Here is an 18,925-nt window from a genome sequence, read left to right on the forward strand (position 1 = left end):
CGTAACTCTCGTTTCTGTTTGAGCACTTTGGCTCAGTGTATAAATGTGAGTGAATGGTGAATGCAGATGTAGTGTAACAGCACTTTGAGTGGTCGAAAAGACTAGAAAGGCGCTATACAAATACGGAGCATTTACATTAGTTTTTGAAAGGTTTTGTTAGAAATGTTAAAAACAGCAATAAGAAATGTTGAATAACAAATGAAACAATGCACAATAAGAAAACATGCAATGCAATTAAAATATAGAAGAAACTAATGCATTGTCCAAAAGCGGATTACTGCATTAGATTCCATTATATTTTTATATTTTGTATTGTCACCTTCCACCTTAATTTTGTTTCACTTCATATAAATAAAAACATTTCCACCAAATTTTGGTGCAGAAAATGTCTCCAGAATGCAGGAAATCCAGTGTTTAAGGCTGTTTAATGCTTAATATTTACTAGTTTCACCTTGAGGTTGAGGAGTACTGGCAACTATTTTTGTTCCACTTGAAGCAATTGGCACAAAAAGTACTAAAATAACTACGTATATCAGTTAAAGAGGTGGTATTATGCTCATTTTCAGGTTCAAAATCCTATTTAGGGGTTGTACCAGAACAGGTTTACATGGTTTAATTTTCAAAAAACACCATATTTTTCTCATACTGCACATTGCTGCAGCTCCTCTTTTCACCCTGTGTGTTGTACGCTCCGCTTTTGAGCTACAGAGTGATGCATCTGACTTGTACAAAATCTTTGTTGGGAGTTGCACATGCGCAGTTCCCAGGTTAAGACTACTAGCCAATCAGAAGCAGAGAAGGGCGGGTCGTAAGAAACAAGGTAGTGTGATCCAAATCAAAGCCGCTTCAGACTGCGACCGTAACCTAGCAGATGGTATAAGTTACTCACAAGTCCACAGCCAGACAACATTATTGTGCCACATCTAAACATAAACCACTACAAAAATCATCATATTTCAACTCAATTTTACATAAAAATTGGCCAAACAATTTGACCAATTTTACTGTTTGCTCAGTAGTTTTCACATCAGGTGTAACATTAGCATTATAGCTATAACTTTAGCTGTGTTAGCCAACGTTTACAACAACTCCGCATTTGAACAGTCTGTGAAGTTACATTGCCGTGTTTATCTTAAATAGAATTCACAACCAATAAGGCATACTTACAGGTTGTGATTGTGAATTTCCAGGCCCAAACAGAGTCGGAGTTGCATCGTTGAACTGTTGCTGGTGTTCTGACGATCTATGCTGCCTTGCTGAAAAATACTACCATAGCGCAAATCGATAGACTCAACTCTACTCGGCCCTGCTTCGTTTTCCATTGCAGATAGTACCCAGAGATAGTACGTAGGTTGTCGTCATAGCGACACCACACACAACTGCTGCGACGTAATGTTCAATGCGACACACACACCAGCGGTCCACACAGCTTTCTCTTTTTGAAGTTAAAACGTTCAGAATGTAAAGACAGATAAGCGGTATGAAAAGCTTCCAGCTGTGTTTTCCCCTGCCGTTGTTGCTGCAGCGGTCTGTGTGACGGCGGGAGCAGAGGGCTCTGTGAGCGGGCGGCTGGCCGGCCTCACACGCTCCTCCCGCGGGTTGGCACAGGCTTCCCCCGCAGCCAATTGTGGAGCTCCTCACCTCCGAAAATATTCAAGTCCATTTTTGTTCCACCATCACTTCTCGTAAAACTGTCAATATTCGAAATCAATACAGTTGATTTCTCACCTCAAAACTTCTCAGAAGTGGATTTAGTGATGAAATTGTATTGAAACTGTAAAATATAAAACTTTCTGTTGCTGGCCTCTGGTGCACGCAATGATGATGCAGTGAATAGTGAATATTCTCTCTGACCAATCAGCAGTCTGTCGTGTTTTCACGTTACATTTTAGTTTCCCTCAGCTCACTTGGAACCTCGACGAAGGTGATACGAAAAAAAGTACCTGTTAGCAGGTACAGGTACAACATTTCTACAATGGAAAACCAAACAAAGGCGAGTCGAGCCAAAGGGCCTCCGCTCAGACTAGTTTGGTTTGAGGGCGTACCTGACCCCGTTAGCTGCTCGGCAAGCTTTATGACGCGTTTCCATTGTGAGGTCACAAGTAAAGGAAGTGAAGGGCTGGACTACAAACGAGCTGTTTTCAAGCGGTTCAGAGCAGAGTTTTCTGTGGGAGATGCTGTTTTGTTGTTTTTCCATATCATCTATGATCATATTTTGAGAACTCAATATGTTTATATTATATATTGTTTTTGCTTACATGAGCTTTCATTCTTTTTGCATTTGTTTGTTTCTCTTCTGTGTTTACAGGGCTTCCTACCACATTCAGCGTTTCTTTTAAAAGAGTTCAGGGTTATCCAGTGGATCTCTACTACCTGATGGACCTGTCTTACTCCATGAAAGATGACTTGGCAAATGTTAAAGAACTGGGAAAAGACCTTTTTGCGGCTCTGAGTAAAGTCACTGAACATGCCCAAATAGGTAATAAGATTGCAATCTTTATCCAACATCTTGAATTGTCTAAAATTCTAATATTTATCATTTATATCCCTTTAGAAAAGATGTAGTGTAAACAGCAAGTAGAATGTACAGAATTTGTTTGTTTCCTCCTTCCTTGTCTGTGGCTCTGGAGACCTTTCTCTAAAGCTTGTCGTGATTATTTAAAATGCTGGCAGATAAAAGCAAAGTGCAAAAATGTGAATCTGGTGAGCTGGGGCAGAAAGCGGGCAGACAGATACATCAAACCTCAAAAAAACACAGCACAGGACTGGCAAGCACTGTCTTCATGCACAGGGCTGGGATCTGCGTCAAGGCAAAAACAACACAGGCAGTTAGTTGCAAAGTCATGGACAGATTCAAAACTTCGGAGCTGACGCTTGGGTGGAGCTCTTGTTACTACAGTGGGTTAACAGACAATCTGGCAAAGACTTGGACGTAGAGCTGGGGTTTTATTGAGCAAGTTGATTGGCAAAGATGAGCTTCAGGTGTAGAAGGCTGCTGAGGATCAGCTGAGCGAGAGTGCTGGAGTACCACGCCTACCACAGACCCACACACACACTACACAGACAAGGGATGCATCCCAAGTCTTTTAACTGCATCCACGTTTCCCTCACTTGCATCTTTTCCATGCAAGGAGAGAAGGAAGGAGAAATGAGCCGTCCTTCCTTCCAAAGCGTCAAGTGAAGAGATGTCCGTTTCTGAACACAGCTGTGAGACACACAGAAACCTATAATTATACACGTTCAGGTGTGTATTAAACAGGAAACAGCTACAGAGAATCATGCTGATCTGCACTAAGAACTGGGTAGTACAACACAGTGCACATGTGTGCAGACACAAACTCCATCAAAAGTCTCTACAGCTGTTAGAGCTGACAGCCATCATTAGAAACAGACCCTTTAGGTGAGCTTCAGAGGAAACGTCTCATGTCTCTAAAAACATATTTCCACATTCTTTCTCTCCTGGCTTGGTTTCCTTGCATCTCTCTAATTGGGCATGGAAAGGACAGAAATATGGAGGCATGTGTGGTTATTAGTCCATGAACACTCATAATGAACAGCTACTGCTGCTACTAATGAAGGGAGCACTGCAGAGTGGCAGATAATTAGACACCTGCAGGAGGGTGATCATTCAGTACTGTAAGTCAACTAGACAAAGCTAAGGAAAAAAACTCACAGCAGAATGCATCTTTCCTTAACCCATCCTTTTCTTCTTCCTGGGCTTTCTCTGTTGACAGTGTTGGCCAGGTATCTGGATATTTCAGCAAAAACCCAGGGCCCTGACTCCAGTGGTTTAGTTGATTATTCTTGGTGCTTGTATTCAGCAGTCTGTATGCCAACGGGGGCATATCAATCATTTTCTGACACCACCTCTGTCTGTTTTCCCTATATGTTAACCTCTATGAGAGATTGTCTCATGTACAGCAGGGCGGTTCTTGTTTGAGGCTTAGTGTTATCATGGTCCTTTTTTTTTTTTTTTTTTCAGATATTTATGATTTGGAATCGGGTGGCCTCCGATCAGAAACCTGCAACAAAATGTTTTGTTGTATTTGCTTGTGCTCATGGATGTCATTAGGCCTATTTTAGGGGGACTGAATAAATAATTCTTAGATTTAGATTTTATTTTTTAAAGTGCAGACATGTATTCAACAAAGAGGAGCAAGAATATTGCTAAATACGATAGAATAATACAAATATAATTTGCATTTATTGTCTTAAAATAATGGTGTTGGTTGTTTCCTCTGCTTCACAATTTAAATCCCTACTGTGATCGGGCACTAGGACCTAGAGAGAGGCTGCATTACATTGCTGCTCTGCCGAACTGCCAAGGGATGATACCACACACACACAAAAACACACACACACACACAAACACAAAGATGAATGGTGAAGGAAGATATATTGAACGTAGTGAGTGATACAGAGTGAAATATGCATACCAATATGCATTTGTAAGCAGTCATACCACACATAGCCATAGTAATCTGTACTACAGATCTCCTTCTTTCTTTCTTCTTTGGACCTGCAACTTATCTAATAGAGAGAGGAATTCATTTTGGTATTACTTTATCACACATTTACATGAGCAGCTGGATAGCATTTAAGTCATAACCTACAGAAGAAGTCATCAGGAGCACAGTCTGGATTAAGTAAATTCCCCCATGCAGCTTTGATGTGTCTAAAAGCCAACATTACAGTAACTTTTGTTCAACAGAGAAATGGAAAAGAAGAATATGTCTGTCGCTTTACAGTAACAAAAGTTGCAAGTGCAAAGATTTTGCAAGTGCAAGTTATGCATACCTTGGGGGCTAAGGCCCCCCTTGTCTTTCAATCCTAGTGACGTCCCTACTTGTGCTTTAAAATGTATAAACAATGCTGATTCAGTCTTCTCAGCCGCATTTATTCTCTTTTTGTCTTTTTCTGTGCGAAACATAGCACACATAAGTGCAACTAGCAACTATCTTGCCTGAATCGCCTGGTGTGTGGGTTCTTAACCACCTGGAAACGGACTGACCTGGTATGGGGGACGTAATCGATTTTCGCTGTTCTAGCTGTCAAAACAGCGGTGCTTTGTGTCAATAGAGACCGTCTGGCGGGCTACCATATTGGTGAGGTCGCCTCGTCTCGTCGAGACCAACAAAATGAGCCCACTTGCAGCCCTGTAGGATGTTCTGTTCTCAAGCTGTGGCCTGTAAAGCATGGGAGTGATTTTGGTCACAGGAATATTGACTGTTTTTATCAATATTTCAATGTTTTGGAAGCTTTATGTTATTTGGAACATGGTTGTATGGAGAGAAATAGTGTTTTGAAGATAACTCCCAATAAAAGTGAACATATAAACAGTAAATATGGCCAAAACATGGACATTCGCCTGGTATATTTTTGAAAGATTGTGTAATTACTGTATATCAGTTTCTTTTCATCAAATTTACAGTTACAGTTGTATTCCAGGTGCATTATAATCTACCTTCGGATGGTTTTGATGGTTTATTGCATTAAAATATAGCTTTTTTTCCCAGGCGAGGATGAAAATATCATATTCTTTCTGCTTTCATCTCCATATAGTCTGTAATGGTAAAATAAATATGTTAATATACAATGGATTTATGTTTCTTAGCTTCTGACCTTTCAAAGGAGACCAGAATTATGCATCTAGGCCTAATGGTTGAGGAGTTATTACGGATTTATTTGGGTATGTTATTTTAGTTTTTCCTGGAAATAGGTGTTAGGGTGATAGACACACCTGTTGTTGCAGATGCCATTCACTACCAAGCTAGTTTGGATATTTTCGATAGACTACATAATCACCAAAAAGCCTCCTCCTGACTTGGCCCACCTGCTGTTGTAGGATCGATGCTGTATGTTGTGTTTTTTGGGCGACTAACATACCGCTGTCAAAGAAAGTCAACAGACAAGACACATACAGAACGGAACAGGGCTGTGTGAGGCAAGCCAGTGTGTTCAGAGAAGTGTAGAAGTGTAAGTGTGTGTAGAAAAGAGAACTGGGGGGAACAGCAAGATGAGCAGATTTGTTTGTGAGCAAACACTCAAACACTATAATAAGGTGGAGAATTAAAATTAATTTTAAAAACAAAGGTTCGGACCGTCTCCTTCCCTCTATTGCTTTTCTCCCCTCTTTCTTTCACCAGCTAGAAACACAAATAGTTACATTACATGTATTCACTTAGCTGACGCTTTTATCCAAAGCAACTTACAATGCTATTTACGTCAGAGGCCGCACGTCTCTGGAGAAACTAGGGGTGCAGTGTCTTGCTCAGAGACACATTGGTGGATGGGTCACAGTGGGGGATTGAACCCGGGTCTCTCGAGCTCCTGTCTTTTTAAGGTTCCCCTCCATAAAAGCCCACTTTCTTCTGATTGGCTAACTTCCAGGAAGCCTTGAAGAGTTGTTTTGAGCAGAGTGGATAGGGGGAGATAGTGCTGGATAAAATACTATGAGCAGAGAGGTCGAATAACTGACACAGACTAAGCGGGTGCCTGTACTTTGTAGGCGTGCTGTGCCTGGAGAAGATCATGAGACCGACGGGGCATCCCTGTCTTGCTGACGTCAGCTCGGCATGAAAGTAGAAAAAAACAATGGAAAGCTAGAATTCAGAGCACTCATGTTCGTGATTATTACAGCTTAAATACATCACAGCATGGTCCTGTGTACCTAGGCCTTATACCCTCCCTTCTTTGTACTTACCGGTATGTATTTTGTTGGTACCCTATTTGTACAAACTGCTTACACAAAATCTACAAGCTTTATTCTCTAGTGCAGCCTTTGATTTCAGTATGTTATTTCTTTATATATCTCAGTGGTGTAAAATGTTTCATAAACCTTTCAAGAATTGCTACCAGGAAAAACAAGTCATTAATAATAGTTGTTTCTGTAATTACAGGGTTTGGTGCCTTTGTGGATAAGACAGTCCTTCCTTACACTAACACCAACAAGGAGAAACTGCAGAAGCCCTGTGATGAGAACGACCAGCAGTGTCAGGCTGCCTTTGGCTACAGACATGTGCTTAGTTTGACACCAAAGCAGGATGAGTTCAAAAAAAAAGTGACAGAGCAGTTCATTTCTGGGAACTTGGATTCTCCTGAAGGGAGTCTTGATGCCATGATGCAGGCTGCTGTATGTCGGGTAAGGACTCAACCAAAGACAACTATGTACCGTGGGTGAACTTATGTTTTGGGCCCATTCAAGCAGCAGTTCCATACATAACCATTTCAGAGACTGTATGAGATTAAAGCCAGGCTCGGGGAGTAACAGATTACATGTAAAGGCGTTATGTCTTATACAAAAAAAAGTAACTTCCATTACAGTACAGAAAAAAATGCATTTTGTAAAAATAGGGAAAATACAAACAGTACTTTTACTGTTTGTATTTTCTGTATTGGTACAGAGTCTGTATTTTATTTTTTTATTGTATTATTTAATCATGACGATGATTATTTAGAAATATTGCATAGTGTAGGGTGTAATGGCTGATATTTGGATGTATAATTAGATCTATGACTAATGTTAGTATTTAATGTATTTGAACTGAAATTTGAATTATTTGCATTAGTTGCACCTGCCCGGGGACTGCAGATGGAAATTAGCCAGTAGGCAAATCTTGTAGAATGCATCTCTTCTCCTTGAGTCAGATTAATGTTTTTGTTTATATATTTATATATTTTGTAAAATATTAATAAACTGTAATAAATAAACTATACAGTGGACAATATTTAAATGAAATAAGGGAAACAATGACCCCAGTGCATTTACAGATTTACCAGATACAGTTCCTTTTAGCCGTCCTCGAGCAGCCCGGAAGCTTAGGAGGCTGAGTGACCAACTCTGATTAATGCAGATCTATCTTGAGAAACATTAAGTTAGCAACACCAGAAACCATAGTCAAATGTATTCTTGGGGCCATATGTTTTAGCGCTTCTTTACTTGAACTCTGTCTCTATCAACAGGCTATGTTCCACAGCCCTTTAAAGTAGCTGTAAATTAACCTCTAAAAGCCCACTCTTGATCTAGGGGTTTTAGCCAACTTAAGACCTATTTCTAACCTCTTTCTCTCTGAGATTCTTGAGAAAGCAGTTGCCAATCAGCTGTGTGACTTTTGATGCCCATCAGACAAAGGACTTGTCTTAGTACAACAAGATGCATTCAACACCACTGACTATCACATCCTATTACAGAGACTGAAACATTTGAATGGTCCCTAACCAGCACATTCTCACTCCCAACTCGTCACATATGGACGCTTGGTCAAGACCCCTTGTTTGGTTAGGTTTAGAAAAAGATCATGCTTTGGGTTAAAATAACTTAAAAATCCTTGTTAACCTACGTCAAAAGTGACACTACATGGCTTTCCCCAGTGCGTTGAACTATGACGCTAAGGGGCTCCCCAGTGCATTACAAACTGAGGCCAACGGGTCTTGACCATGTGTGACAACTTGGGAGTGAGAACATGTTGTCTTAATATATTTTTGTGTAGGACAAAATAGGTTGGAGGAACAGTAGCACTCGGCTGATTGTCCTGACCACGGATGCTGGATTTCACATGGCCGGGGATGGAAAACTGGCCGGCATACTGGAACCCAATGATGAAGTTTGCCACATGGAAAACAACCTTTATACTAAGAGCAATGATATGGTACGTATGAAATCACATAATGGAATTAACAGCCAAAAGGCATTGCCATGTTCTCATAGCTAATGGGCAAAACAAGAAAAAGACACAGTTTATATTAAATTGCAACTGTCCATAATGACTTATTGTTACATTGATTCCAAAAACGTTTTCTTTAAAAAACATCATGGTAAGTTTTGTTCAGTGGTTAACACATCAAATGGTTATTTTAGATTTACAGCATTTCATTGATTTCACTGATTGTTTCGTGCAGGACTACCCATCTGTTGGACAACTAGCTATGCAGTTGGAAAAAAACAATATTCAGCCGATATTTGCAGTGACAGAAAACGTGAAGAATGTGTACATGGTAAATGTATTAATTTCTGTACCTCTTTTTATTTATTTATAGAGCACACACATTTATACATTAATATTTTTTTATTTTGTTTTTCACCATGTGTTCACCATTGCAGCAACTCTCTAAATTGATTCCAAAATCAGAGGTGGGAGTTCTGTCATCAGATTCTAAAAATGTTGTTGAACTGATAGAAACCGCCTACAATGTAAGTTTGTCTATTTGGTGCTGACAAATTTGACTATTTTTCACATTTTGTGTGCACGTGTATTTTTCTTTGTGGCCAATACATTTTGTTCTCACAATTTCGTACTATCTTTGTCTGTGTCTCATGTGTGTAATTCATCACAGAGCTTGTCCTCCAAAGTAACTGTGACCCATGACAATCTCCCTGACAATGTAAGAGTTGTCTATACCCCTAAATGTGAAAATGCAGGACCAGCAGTCGACAGCAAAGGGGTTTGTCACGATGTGCGTGTGGGACAGGAGGTCAGTTTATTTGTTTTTTTTTTTTTTTACTTTCCATGGTAATGTTCATATTGCAAGTGCACACACTTCTTGTTACAGTTTCAGTTTTAACATTGTGTTGGGTTTTAAAAAGTCATCCATCCATCATCCACTTTTCTGGTACAGGTCCTGGTGGTACAAAAGTAGTAAGGTAGCCCAGAAATCCTTCTCCCTAGCCCTGTCCTCCAGCTCTTCCCCGGAGATCCCAAGCCATCCCCAGGTCATATGGGGATGGCCTTCATCATGTTCAGGATCTTTCCCCCAGACTATCCTCCCAGTTAGGGCCTGGAGTACCTCCAAAGGGAAGTTGCCTGGAAGCATCCTACTCAAATGCTCAAACCCCCTTAACTGGTTCTTCACTAAGTTCTAGGTGAAAGAGATATCTTAGGTCTAAGGTTAAACCCAACCATGCTGTGAAGGAATCTCATCTCAGCCACTTGAATTTATGACCTCATTCTTTCGGTCATGATCATGAGTAAGGTTGGAACATAGACTGACCAGTAAATCAAGACTTGGCACTCATATCAACAAGTGACAGAGAGAGGCATGATGACAAACTTAAGAATAAACTTGGGGGAAAACTTTTAAGGGGCGGCTGTGGCTCAGGAGGTAGAGCAGGTTGGCTGTTAATCGGAAGGTTGGCGGTTCATGGTGAATGCAGATGTAGTGTAAAAGCACTTTGAGTGGTCGAAAAGACTAGAAAGGCGCTATACAAGTACAGAGCATTTACATTTGACAGTGGCAACTAGCCTCTCATCCCGCTCTGCCCTGGGCCATTGAAACAATGAAACACTGGAGGGGTCACTGACTGCAGCTTTAATGCTTCTTGCATCAATCTGCCTGTAAAATCTTGCCTTGTGGAGATACTTAAAGAGCTTCACTTGAGGTAGTAACTCACACCCAGTGCGCTTTCTGCCATGAATGCAGATACATCTCTCATTCAAGCTAAACATGAACCAAATGGCCCATAGTACTGGTGCTGGCACCACGCTGCACCACAGAAGATACTCCTGCTACGCTCCAGAAAATACATGAAGACCATAGTATTCAAACTCTTAAAATCTAGTGCTTGTCACCTGTTCCACACAACCAGGAAGGAATCTGTATTGCTTCTCCTGAATCTGAGGTTCAACATTTGGTAGAGGTCTCTGAGAAAGTACAAAAACCTCAGGGGCAAGGAGCCAGGGAAGGAGATGCTGAAATCTGAGGATTTTGTTGGGGTGTCGTGGTTGACGTGCCTCTTCAGTGTCTCATGGAGGTTTAGGACAGGGAATGGTAAATGGTAAATGGACTGCACTTATATAGTTCATTCCTTGTATTACAATAACTCAAACGTGCTTTCACTACATGTCACATTCACCACATGTCACATTCTCACACACACACACACACACACCAGTGGCAATTTGGGGTTCAGTATTTTGCTCAAGGACACCTCGACATCAAATCACTGACCCTCAGATTCAGGAGGAGCTGAAAAGGGGAGGTCCAGTGCACTCAATAAGGGGATAAAGTGTTTACTCTCTGTTTACTCCTCTGTCTGACCCCCCAACCCTAACTGCCTTTTTCAGATTTCTTTTGACGTCACTGTGACAGCGAGCTCATGTATGATGGACAAGTCTTTCACTATCAGTCCACTGGGCATTAAAGACACACTGACAGTGACTTTATCTACAAACTGTGAGTGTCAATGTGAAGACCCCAATAACCATGACCACTCACACTGCAATGGCAAGGGAAACGTCACTTGTGGTATTTGCAGGTAGGCTTTACACCTTCTACACCAGGGGTATTCAACTGAATTTACCAGGTCCAGTTAGAAAAAAATTCCTGAAGCAAAGGTCCAGAACATCATAATGACTAACTTGTGTTTTTAGTCAACAACTGACTGTCAAATCAAATCAAATTTCAAAAATGTTTCAGTTTTCACATCAAACTGGAGAGATAATAAATAACTACTCTAATAATACATTCTAAAGTTAAGTAAACTAATGGCTGAATTTAATAAAAATTAGATGAAAAGTTTAGTCTCAACCAGTTTTATAATAAACACTGAACACATCTTAACAAATGAACAGTTGTAATATCTCCTCTTCTCTTTCATTCTCTCTTATATCACTTCCCTACTTTCCTGTCCACTTTCATAAATATGTATTTGGTGGCCTTATGTTTATCTTAAATAAACAATGCTAATGGAATGTCACACCTCACGCCTTTTATGACCTGGCTGTGTTCACTTGGTCATCCGATCCTCTCTGTGTCTCTCCGGAGCCACAGAGCTATCCAAAGCAAATACACATATCTTTAAATATTTAATTTAAAATGTTGTTTAACATCAGAATTTTGGGAAACATACTTATTTGCTTTCTTTCAGAAATTGGGATGAGAAGCATGAGTCAGGAAAGACTGAAAGCAGGGCTCTTTCCTAAGTAAAAAAAATACACCAACACTTTTGAAGTTCCCTAAATACCAGCTTGTTTGTTTAATCTGTTTGTTTAATAAATACAGACAGACAAAATCATCAAACAACATTTCTATTATAACATACATAAAGGGAAGGAATACCGTTAAAAAAGTTTGCTATTTGTTGTGTTTTGTTGCTGTTTGTAGTCATAGAGCCTCACTTTCTGTTTCTAGCTTGTCCTTTTCTATGCTAAACATGGCTAGCTAACATGGCCGTAATGCTAACTTGCTAATTTAGCTACTGAGGTGTCTGGCTTTGACAAACCCTGTCTGAGTCCGTGGTCTGTTGCAAGGCATTTTTTTGTGCTAATTTTAGGTTTCTAACTTGTAATACAGCTGCAGTCCAGGCTATGTCGGTCAGTCCTGTGAGTGCTCCATTGGCAGTAAAGACGAGCAGGCCCTGCGAGCTTCCTGTCAGAGACAGAATGGCACCGAGTGCGAGGGCAGAGGAGACTGTGTATGTGGCAGGTGCGAGTGCCACACCACAGAGACCGGAAGCAGTTACCATGGGGACTTCTGCGAGTGTGACGATGAACACTGTGAAAAGTTCCTGAATAAACTATGTGGAGGTAGAGTTTCAGTCACTTTCAAATGATTTGCATTTTTAGTGTTACCACAAAAGAACTGACTTCTTCCATTATGATTTATAAGATACAAGGATTTGTCACCAACGCACATTGCCTGTATTCTTAAGACCTAATATAAGATGTCCCCAATATTTGTTTCATAACATACACTTTTCCATGGCAACGACAGCGCGTATATGCAGTGACCAGTAGCTCCCTTAATTTTTGTAACATTTTTGTTTTTAATCTGTTTTTTACTACTCCTTTTTTACCGAAACGTGTAATTATGATCACCTATGAAAAAATACATTCATCAATATTAGAATAGTGCGGGGACTGGACTGAGTGCAGCAGACCAGGGAATGATAACTAGCCACGGCATCTCCCAACAAAACAAGCGGACCAGCCGGAGTAACTGTTGGATAAGGAAGAGAGGAAAGAGAGCAACTTTCCCACTACCCAGGTTACTCCTGGCTAATGTCCTTTCGCAGGAGAATAAAATGGAGGAAGTAAGACTATGGCCCACTGAGCCGGGGTATGGCAAAGGCGAGAGGAATGTCGAAACCAGCCCATGTGCCGCCAGATGTTCTCAACCATCGTGGTGGTGGAGGAGATCGCCAGCTGGATGAAGTAGGAGGCAATCAGAACCATATTGTTGGCGACGGCCGGGTTCTGGAAGGCACACTGGTGTGTTTTGTTAGCCAGGCGGGCCAGCTGCTGGCAGCTGGGGGAAGCTAGAGCAGCATGGTCGTCCTGGCAAGGGCGAGAACCGGAGGAACAATATGCTTTTGCACGGCAGCCCTTTGGATGATGGCGGGGAGCTCCCTTAGGAGGCCCCCTTGGTTGGCCACATCACACACCACATCCAAAACTCCACAGACTTTGTGAACAAACTGAAACTGAAACTGGACCCAGATGAAACCATGGTGTCCTTCGTCTGTGAAGGTTCTCAATCATCCAGATCATAGTTATCCAAAGAAGGTTAAAATCAAGGGCAACTGCACTTGGTTGAAGATAATAGGAAACGTTTCGTCTCTCATCCAATAGACTTCTTCAGTTCTGAAATGACTGGTAGGGAAACTCAGCTATTAAACTTCTGTGGGATCGTTTGCCAGGATCATCGATACCGCTGCTTCAGTTTTGACAATTTTATGCTCATAACTTTGTGGAAACAGTTTGGGGATGGCCCCTTTCTGTTCCAACATGACTGTGCAGCAGTGCACAAAGCAAAGTCCATGAAGACATGGATGAGCGAGTTTGGTGTGGAGAACATGACTGGCCTGCACTGAGTCCTGACCCCAACCCTTTGGGATGAATTAGAGCGGGGACTGTGAGCCAGGCCCTCTCGTCCAACATCTGTGCCTGACCTCACAAATGTGCTTCTAGAAGAATGGTCAAGAACACACTCCTAAACCTTGTGAACAGCCTTCCCAGAAGAGCTGAAGCTGTTATAGCTGCAAAGGGGGGGGGCTAACTCCATATTAAACCCAACCCAACAAAGAATGGGATGTCATGAACCTTCATGTGCATGTAAAGGCAGGCGTCCCCAAACTATATACTGTATTTGTAAGAAGTAAACATTGTCTATAATAATGACCAGCGAATCATTTGGTCCCCAGGGACTAGTGAAACCTCCCTCTCTCCATCAGCAGAGGCAGAACAATCTTGTTGTCAAAATGCAGTGTATTTTGACTCACAGTGATACAGAAGTGCAGGAGCTGCATCTTATTGGACAGTTATTTCAGGAATAAAACTATATGCTGCTAATTATTTTATCATTATTTATTAACATTACATTTAGTATTATGTTATTTATTTACAAAAAATGTATGACAGGTCTCAGGTGTGACTGGTCACAGTTCAGTAATTTCAATATTTAGAACTTTATGCATATTACTTATGAACCTTAATTACAACAAAAGTGGAAACAGCAGTTTACTGCATTTGAATTAATAAAACCCTCAGAGGGAATGCAGGCTACATTTATGCACAGAAATGTGTTGTTAAAAGCAAGCATATGAGCTCTCTAACTTCTCTATATTTATCTATTTCTCACTACTTGTAGGAAACGGTAAGTGCAACTGTGGCACATGTGAATGCTTCCCAGGCTACGAGGGCTCAGCCTGTCAGTGTACGGTGTCTGAGGAGGGCTGTCGTACCCCTAACAACTCAGTGTGCTACGGCAGAGGGACCTGCAAGTGTAACCGCTGTGAGTGTAAGGAGGGATACAATCGTCCACACTGTGAGACATGCCCCAGCTGCCCTGACCTTTGCCAGGCTAAATTGTAAGGATTCCAAACTTCTACTCTACTACTACTTTCACTTACCAATTGTTGTTAAAGGTCCAGTATGTGGTTATGAATCAATAAAGTAGCTCCATTACTGACTTATAAGTATTAACTGTTGCTATCAATCTTCTCAGGAACTGCATTGAATGCCTCGGCTTTGGGTCAGGTCCCTTAAAAGAAAACTGCATAGCGATTTGCCAGAAGAGCATTGTTCATGCAGTGGTAGACCAGTTCACTATACAAAGCAAGCAGTGCCAGCAGAAGGACACAGAGGGCTGCTGGATCAAATTTAAGCTGGAGCAGTTGGTTGGAGAGGATAACTACAGGGCTGAAATTCTGCAGCAGAGAGGTAAGCTGCTGATAAAATGCAGAAACATTTTCCGGGGGGACACTCTTACATTTAAGAACAATGTCATTGTTTCAATGCGGCTTGCAGTGGTTCTGCTATTTGGAAACATTAAACAAGACTAAGGCTACGTTCAGACTGCAGGCCAAAGTGTACCAAATCCAATTTTTTTGCTCATATGCATGGGCAGTAGGGGGGCACAATAAACATAAAATTTGTCAAGAGCAATTTTTGAAGAGGACACAAATAATACAGCTTGTATGTGTGTGTGTATATACTGTATATATATATGTGTATACACACACATATATTAGATATTTAACTGCAGCAGGCCAACTGCTCTGCCACTTAACATCATAATGCGCAAAACCCAACACAACAGTAGATGTACAGTATCAGCCTAATATCGGTTCACACACAGGATTATCGCTGTAGTAAGAGATGCACAGATTACAGTTTTACTGGCTAATTACTGATTTTTTAAAAGGTCTGACCTGGTCATTCTGATTTTGGCTGATTCCAATTTTCTTTCTTTCTAAGATCTATAACTGACAGCATACACAAACATTTTTGTAACTATTTATTGGAAAAATCTATTTTTATTAGGGTCCCCATCAGCACCAATATAAATGTTCGCTATTCTCACTGGTACAACATTACTGAGAATTTAATGATAGAATAGCGTTACGAACATTGTGTTGGCTGCAGTGGTCTGTGTGACTGGACCTGGGGGAGCTAACCAGAGCTAGCTGGCTAACTATTCCTGACAGCCCCCTGAAGTATATTACTCTTACCATCACAGGGTGTGTGCCTAAAGTTATTGATTGTATGCATGTCAACCGGTTAACGTTAACCCTACAGTGGCGCACATCGGCCACTGCTCTGCAACCTCCGCTAATGTTACTGCAGCTATATATTGACACCTGCCGGCACCATGGTCGGCACTTGTCAACTCCGAAAACGTTAGAACACATTTTCGATTCGCCGTCAATTTTCGTCAGACTGCCGATATTCGACATCTACACAGTCATCAAAACTTCTCAGAAGTGTATTTAAAGTTCTGTTGTTGGCCTCTAAAGAATAAAACGGTTAACATTAGGATCTATACTGTATGTAAGCCGAGATTAACGTCATCACGTTTTGTGTGTGGTGTCTTCTGGGACAAACCATATTTGGAAGTTCAACTTCCGTCAACTTGCGTCAACTTCCATCAGGTCTGCGGGCTGCAGCTGGATATACTTGTATTCTTCTGCGCATGTGGGTCACTTTCAGGAATTTCTGAATTGAGCATTAAGGCCTGCATTCTGAACGTAGCCTAAGAGTCTGCTAGCAGCTTTCTGAGGCTTTGAGCTAAATGCTACTGCGCCCCTAAGGGAACATGGGCAAAAAATAATACATATAATAAAATAAAAATAATGATGTTTCCCACACGCACATAAAAGTATCTGGTTGCCACATGATATCTGGCAGGCACCTGAGAACACCCAGTGCTATGTTTCTGTGCGGAAATGACAGTCCAAGAGTTAAGTCAGCTATATTTCAACCTTGTACTTCATTATAAGGACATTAAGCTTTGCTTGCAAGTCACCACCGTTATACTGTCTCTGAACGACATTTAAAAGTGTCGCAGTCTGTTTCGGCGCAAGGGAAACACCAGTCCTGATCTGGTTATTACTTTCATTTCTGAACAATTACAAACATGTGACCAACTCCATGGATATAGGTGGATATACACAAAATGCAAGGAGAACAGTTGAGTAATTCTAAAAGAGCTAGACCCAAGGGCTGTTGAACCAGACGTCTTCATCGCTGAAACTATTTTGCACAGGGGTCCGATTATATTTGGCACTTGGACTCATGACAAATTGAAGCCACTTGGTAATTGTATCAATAGATGCATTGACAGGTTTTCAAAGAAAATTATCTGGATGAATACATTTACTACAAGCAGTGACCCAATAATTGTTGGTGGCAGTCCATATTATAGCTTTGCACAACCTAGGTGATTTTACAAGGATTGTCGGAGTCAACCGGGGTACAGAGAATGTTAACGTTAGAGACTTTCAGCATTTTCTTCGTCGCAATATAAATGATGGCTCTGCTATTGAGAGCTACAGAGAAGGTGCAACCACGGCGAATCAGAGGATAGAAAGTTAGTGGGGCTTTCTCAGGAAGGAATCAATGGGAGTTCTACATCACTGACGCTAAGCTACAAATGTGGTCATACTGTTGCTATTGTTAAATTATATTATGTATATGTATAATTCTATCTAAGTCGAAATGCCAGGCTGTTTTTATACAGATTTTGTTGAATGCTCACAAAAACTGTCCCAAAGATCACAACAATTCGGTACGCCAGAACTTGATGTTGTTAATGTATTCAGGATTTATGAATGATTCACATGATTGTGAGTATCTGAAGTGAATGTTATATACTGTTGTAGTTTAACCTACAGCACTGTATCATAATCTATAAAAGCATCATGTTTGAAGTGTAGCTGTGAGAAATAGCCCATCCTTGAGCTCAGAAAACAGCAGTTCTCAGCTTTGTTATTAGGCATTTTCAAGATAATCAAATTTTACATTAAAAGTAGGAGAATTTCATCAACTCAGAAAGAAACAATCCATCCTTCATCCAACAAAGGTTAAAGTCAAGGGCACCTGGACTTGGTTGCAGATACTGGAAGATGTTTCATCCCTCATCCAAAGGACTTCTTCAGTTCTGACTGACTGGCAGGGAAACTCAGCTATTTAACCTCAGAGGGGTCGTTTGCCAGGATCGTCGATACTGCTGGTTCGTTAGTGTTCCTGGTTGTTGTAATGACAGTCGTTACAGTCGTTAAGACTACCGGTGGCCAAGACTGAACGACCAACGTTGGTATCTTCACCTGAGGCCAATAGGTTACGTTTGTTGAGTTTCCTGGGAAGTGATGAAAGGACAGCATTGTAAGTGGGGGATAAGTGGTGGCGTAGACCCCCACTTATCCCAGCATCTGTCTTAGTGTGTTCTCAGGTTTAAAAAACACAGGGATGTTGTGTTTGTTGAAAATCCTCCTGAGTTTCTCTGATACTCCAGACACGTATGGAATCACAATGTTGTTGCGTTTGACCGTCTTTTCCTCCTCCCCTGTAGTTTTGTTCTTCTTGGATCTTGTGGCTGTTTTCACAAAGGTCCATTTAGGGTATCCACAGGCTGTAAGTGCCCCCTTCAGGTGGTTCTGTTCCTTCTCTCTGGCTTGGGCGCTTGTTGGTATGTTTTCCGCTCTGTGGTGTAGTGTTCTCATGGCCCCTAGCTTGTGCTCCAGTGGGTGGTGGGAATCGAACAGTAGGTATTGGTCTGTGTGAGTGGGTTTTCTGTAAACACCAATCTTCAGGCTCCTGTCCTCTTCAATGTGTACAGCGCAGTCCAGGAAGGCAAAACTGTTGTTGTGAACATCTTCTCGTGTGAACTTGATGTTACTGTCCACAGAGCTGATGTGTTCTGTGAAGGCTTGCACATCCTGGTTTTTAATTTTGACCCAGGTGTCGTCCACATATCTGTACCAATGGCTCGGTGCTATTCCTCTGAAGGAGTTGAGGGCTTTGTTCTCCACTTCTTCCATGTAGATGTTTGCCACAGTCGTGGATACTGGTGAGCCCATGGCACAGCCATGCTTCTGTCTGTAGAATCCTCCGTTGTACTGGAAGTAGGTGGTGTTTAGACAGAGGTCGAGTAATTTACAGATCTGGTCAGGGCTGAGGCTAGTTCTGTTGTCCAGGGTGTTGTCTTGTGT

The 18,925-nt window shown here is 41.3% G+C and overlaps 1 protein-coding gene across 1 annotated transcript in view; it reads left to right on the forward strand.

Annotated features, from left to right (window-relative positions):
* itgb2 (integrin, beta 2) overlaps window positions 1-18,925 on the forward strand; it is a 68,060-nt gene that overhangs the window by 37,424 nt on the left and 11,711 nt on the right. The window contains exons 5-14 of the mRNA XM_046054784.1: window positions 2,309-2,479; window positions 6,900-7,141; window positions 8,490-8,648; window positions 8,899-8,994; window positions 9,101-9,190; window positions 9,334-9,471; window positions 11,061-11,251; window positions 12,289-12,521; window positions 14,584-14,803; window positions 14,941-15,155. Coding sequence (XP_045910740.1) covers window positions 2,309-2,479; window positions 6,900-7,141; window positions 8,490-8,648; window positions 8,899-8,994; window positions 9,101-9,190; window positions 9,334-9,471; window positions 11,061-11,251; window positions 12,289-12,521; window positions 14,584-14,803; window positions 14,941-15,155 — 1,755 coding nt within the window. The remainder of the gene's footprint in view (window positions 1-2,308; window positions 2,480-6,899; window positions 7,142-8,489; window positions 8,649-8,898; window positions 8,995-9,100; window positions 9,191-9,333; window positions 9,472-11,060; window positions 11,252-12,288; window positions 12,522-14,583; window positions 14,804-14,940; window positions 15,156-18,925) is intronic.

The sequence above is a fragment of the Micropterus dolomieu genome, linkage group LG07 (genome assembly GCF_021292245.1).
Source record: "Micropterus dolomieu isolate WLL.071019.BEF.003 ecotype Adirondacks linkage group LG07, ASM2129224v1, whole genome shotgun sequence".
NCBI lineage: Eukaryota > Metazoa > Chordata > Actinopteri > Centrarchiformes > Centrarchidae > Micropterus > Micropterus dolomieu.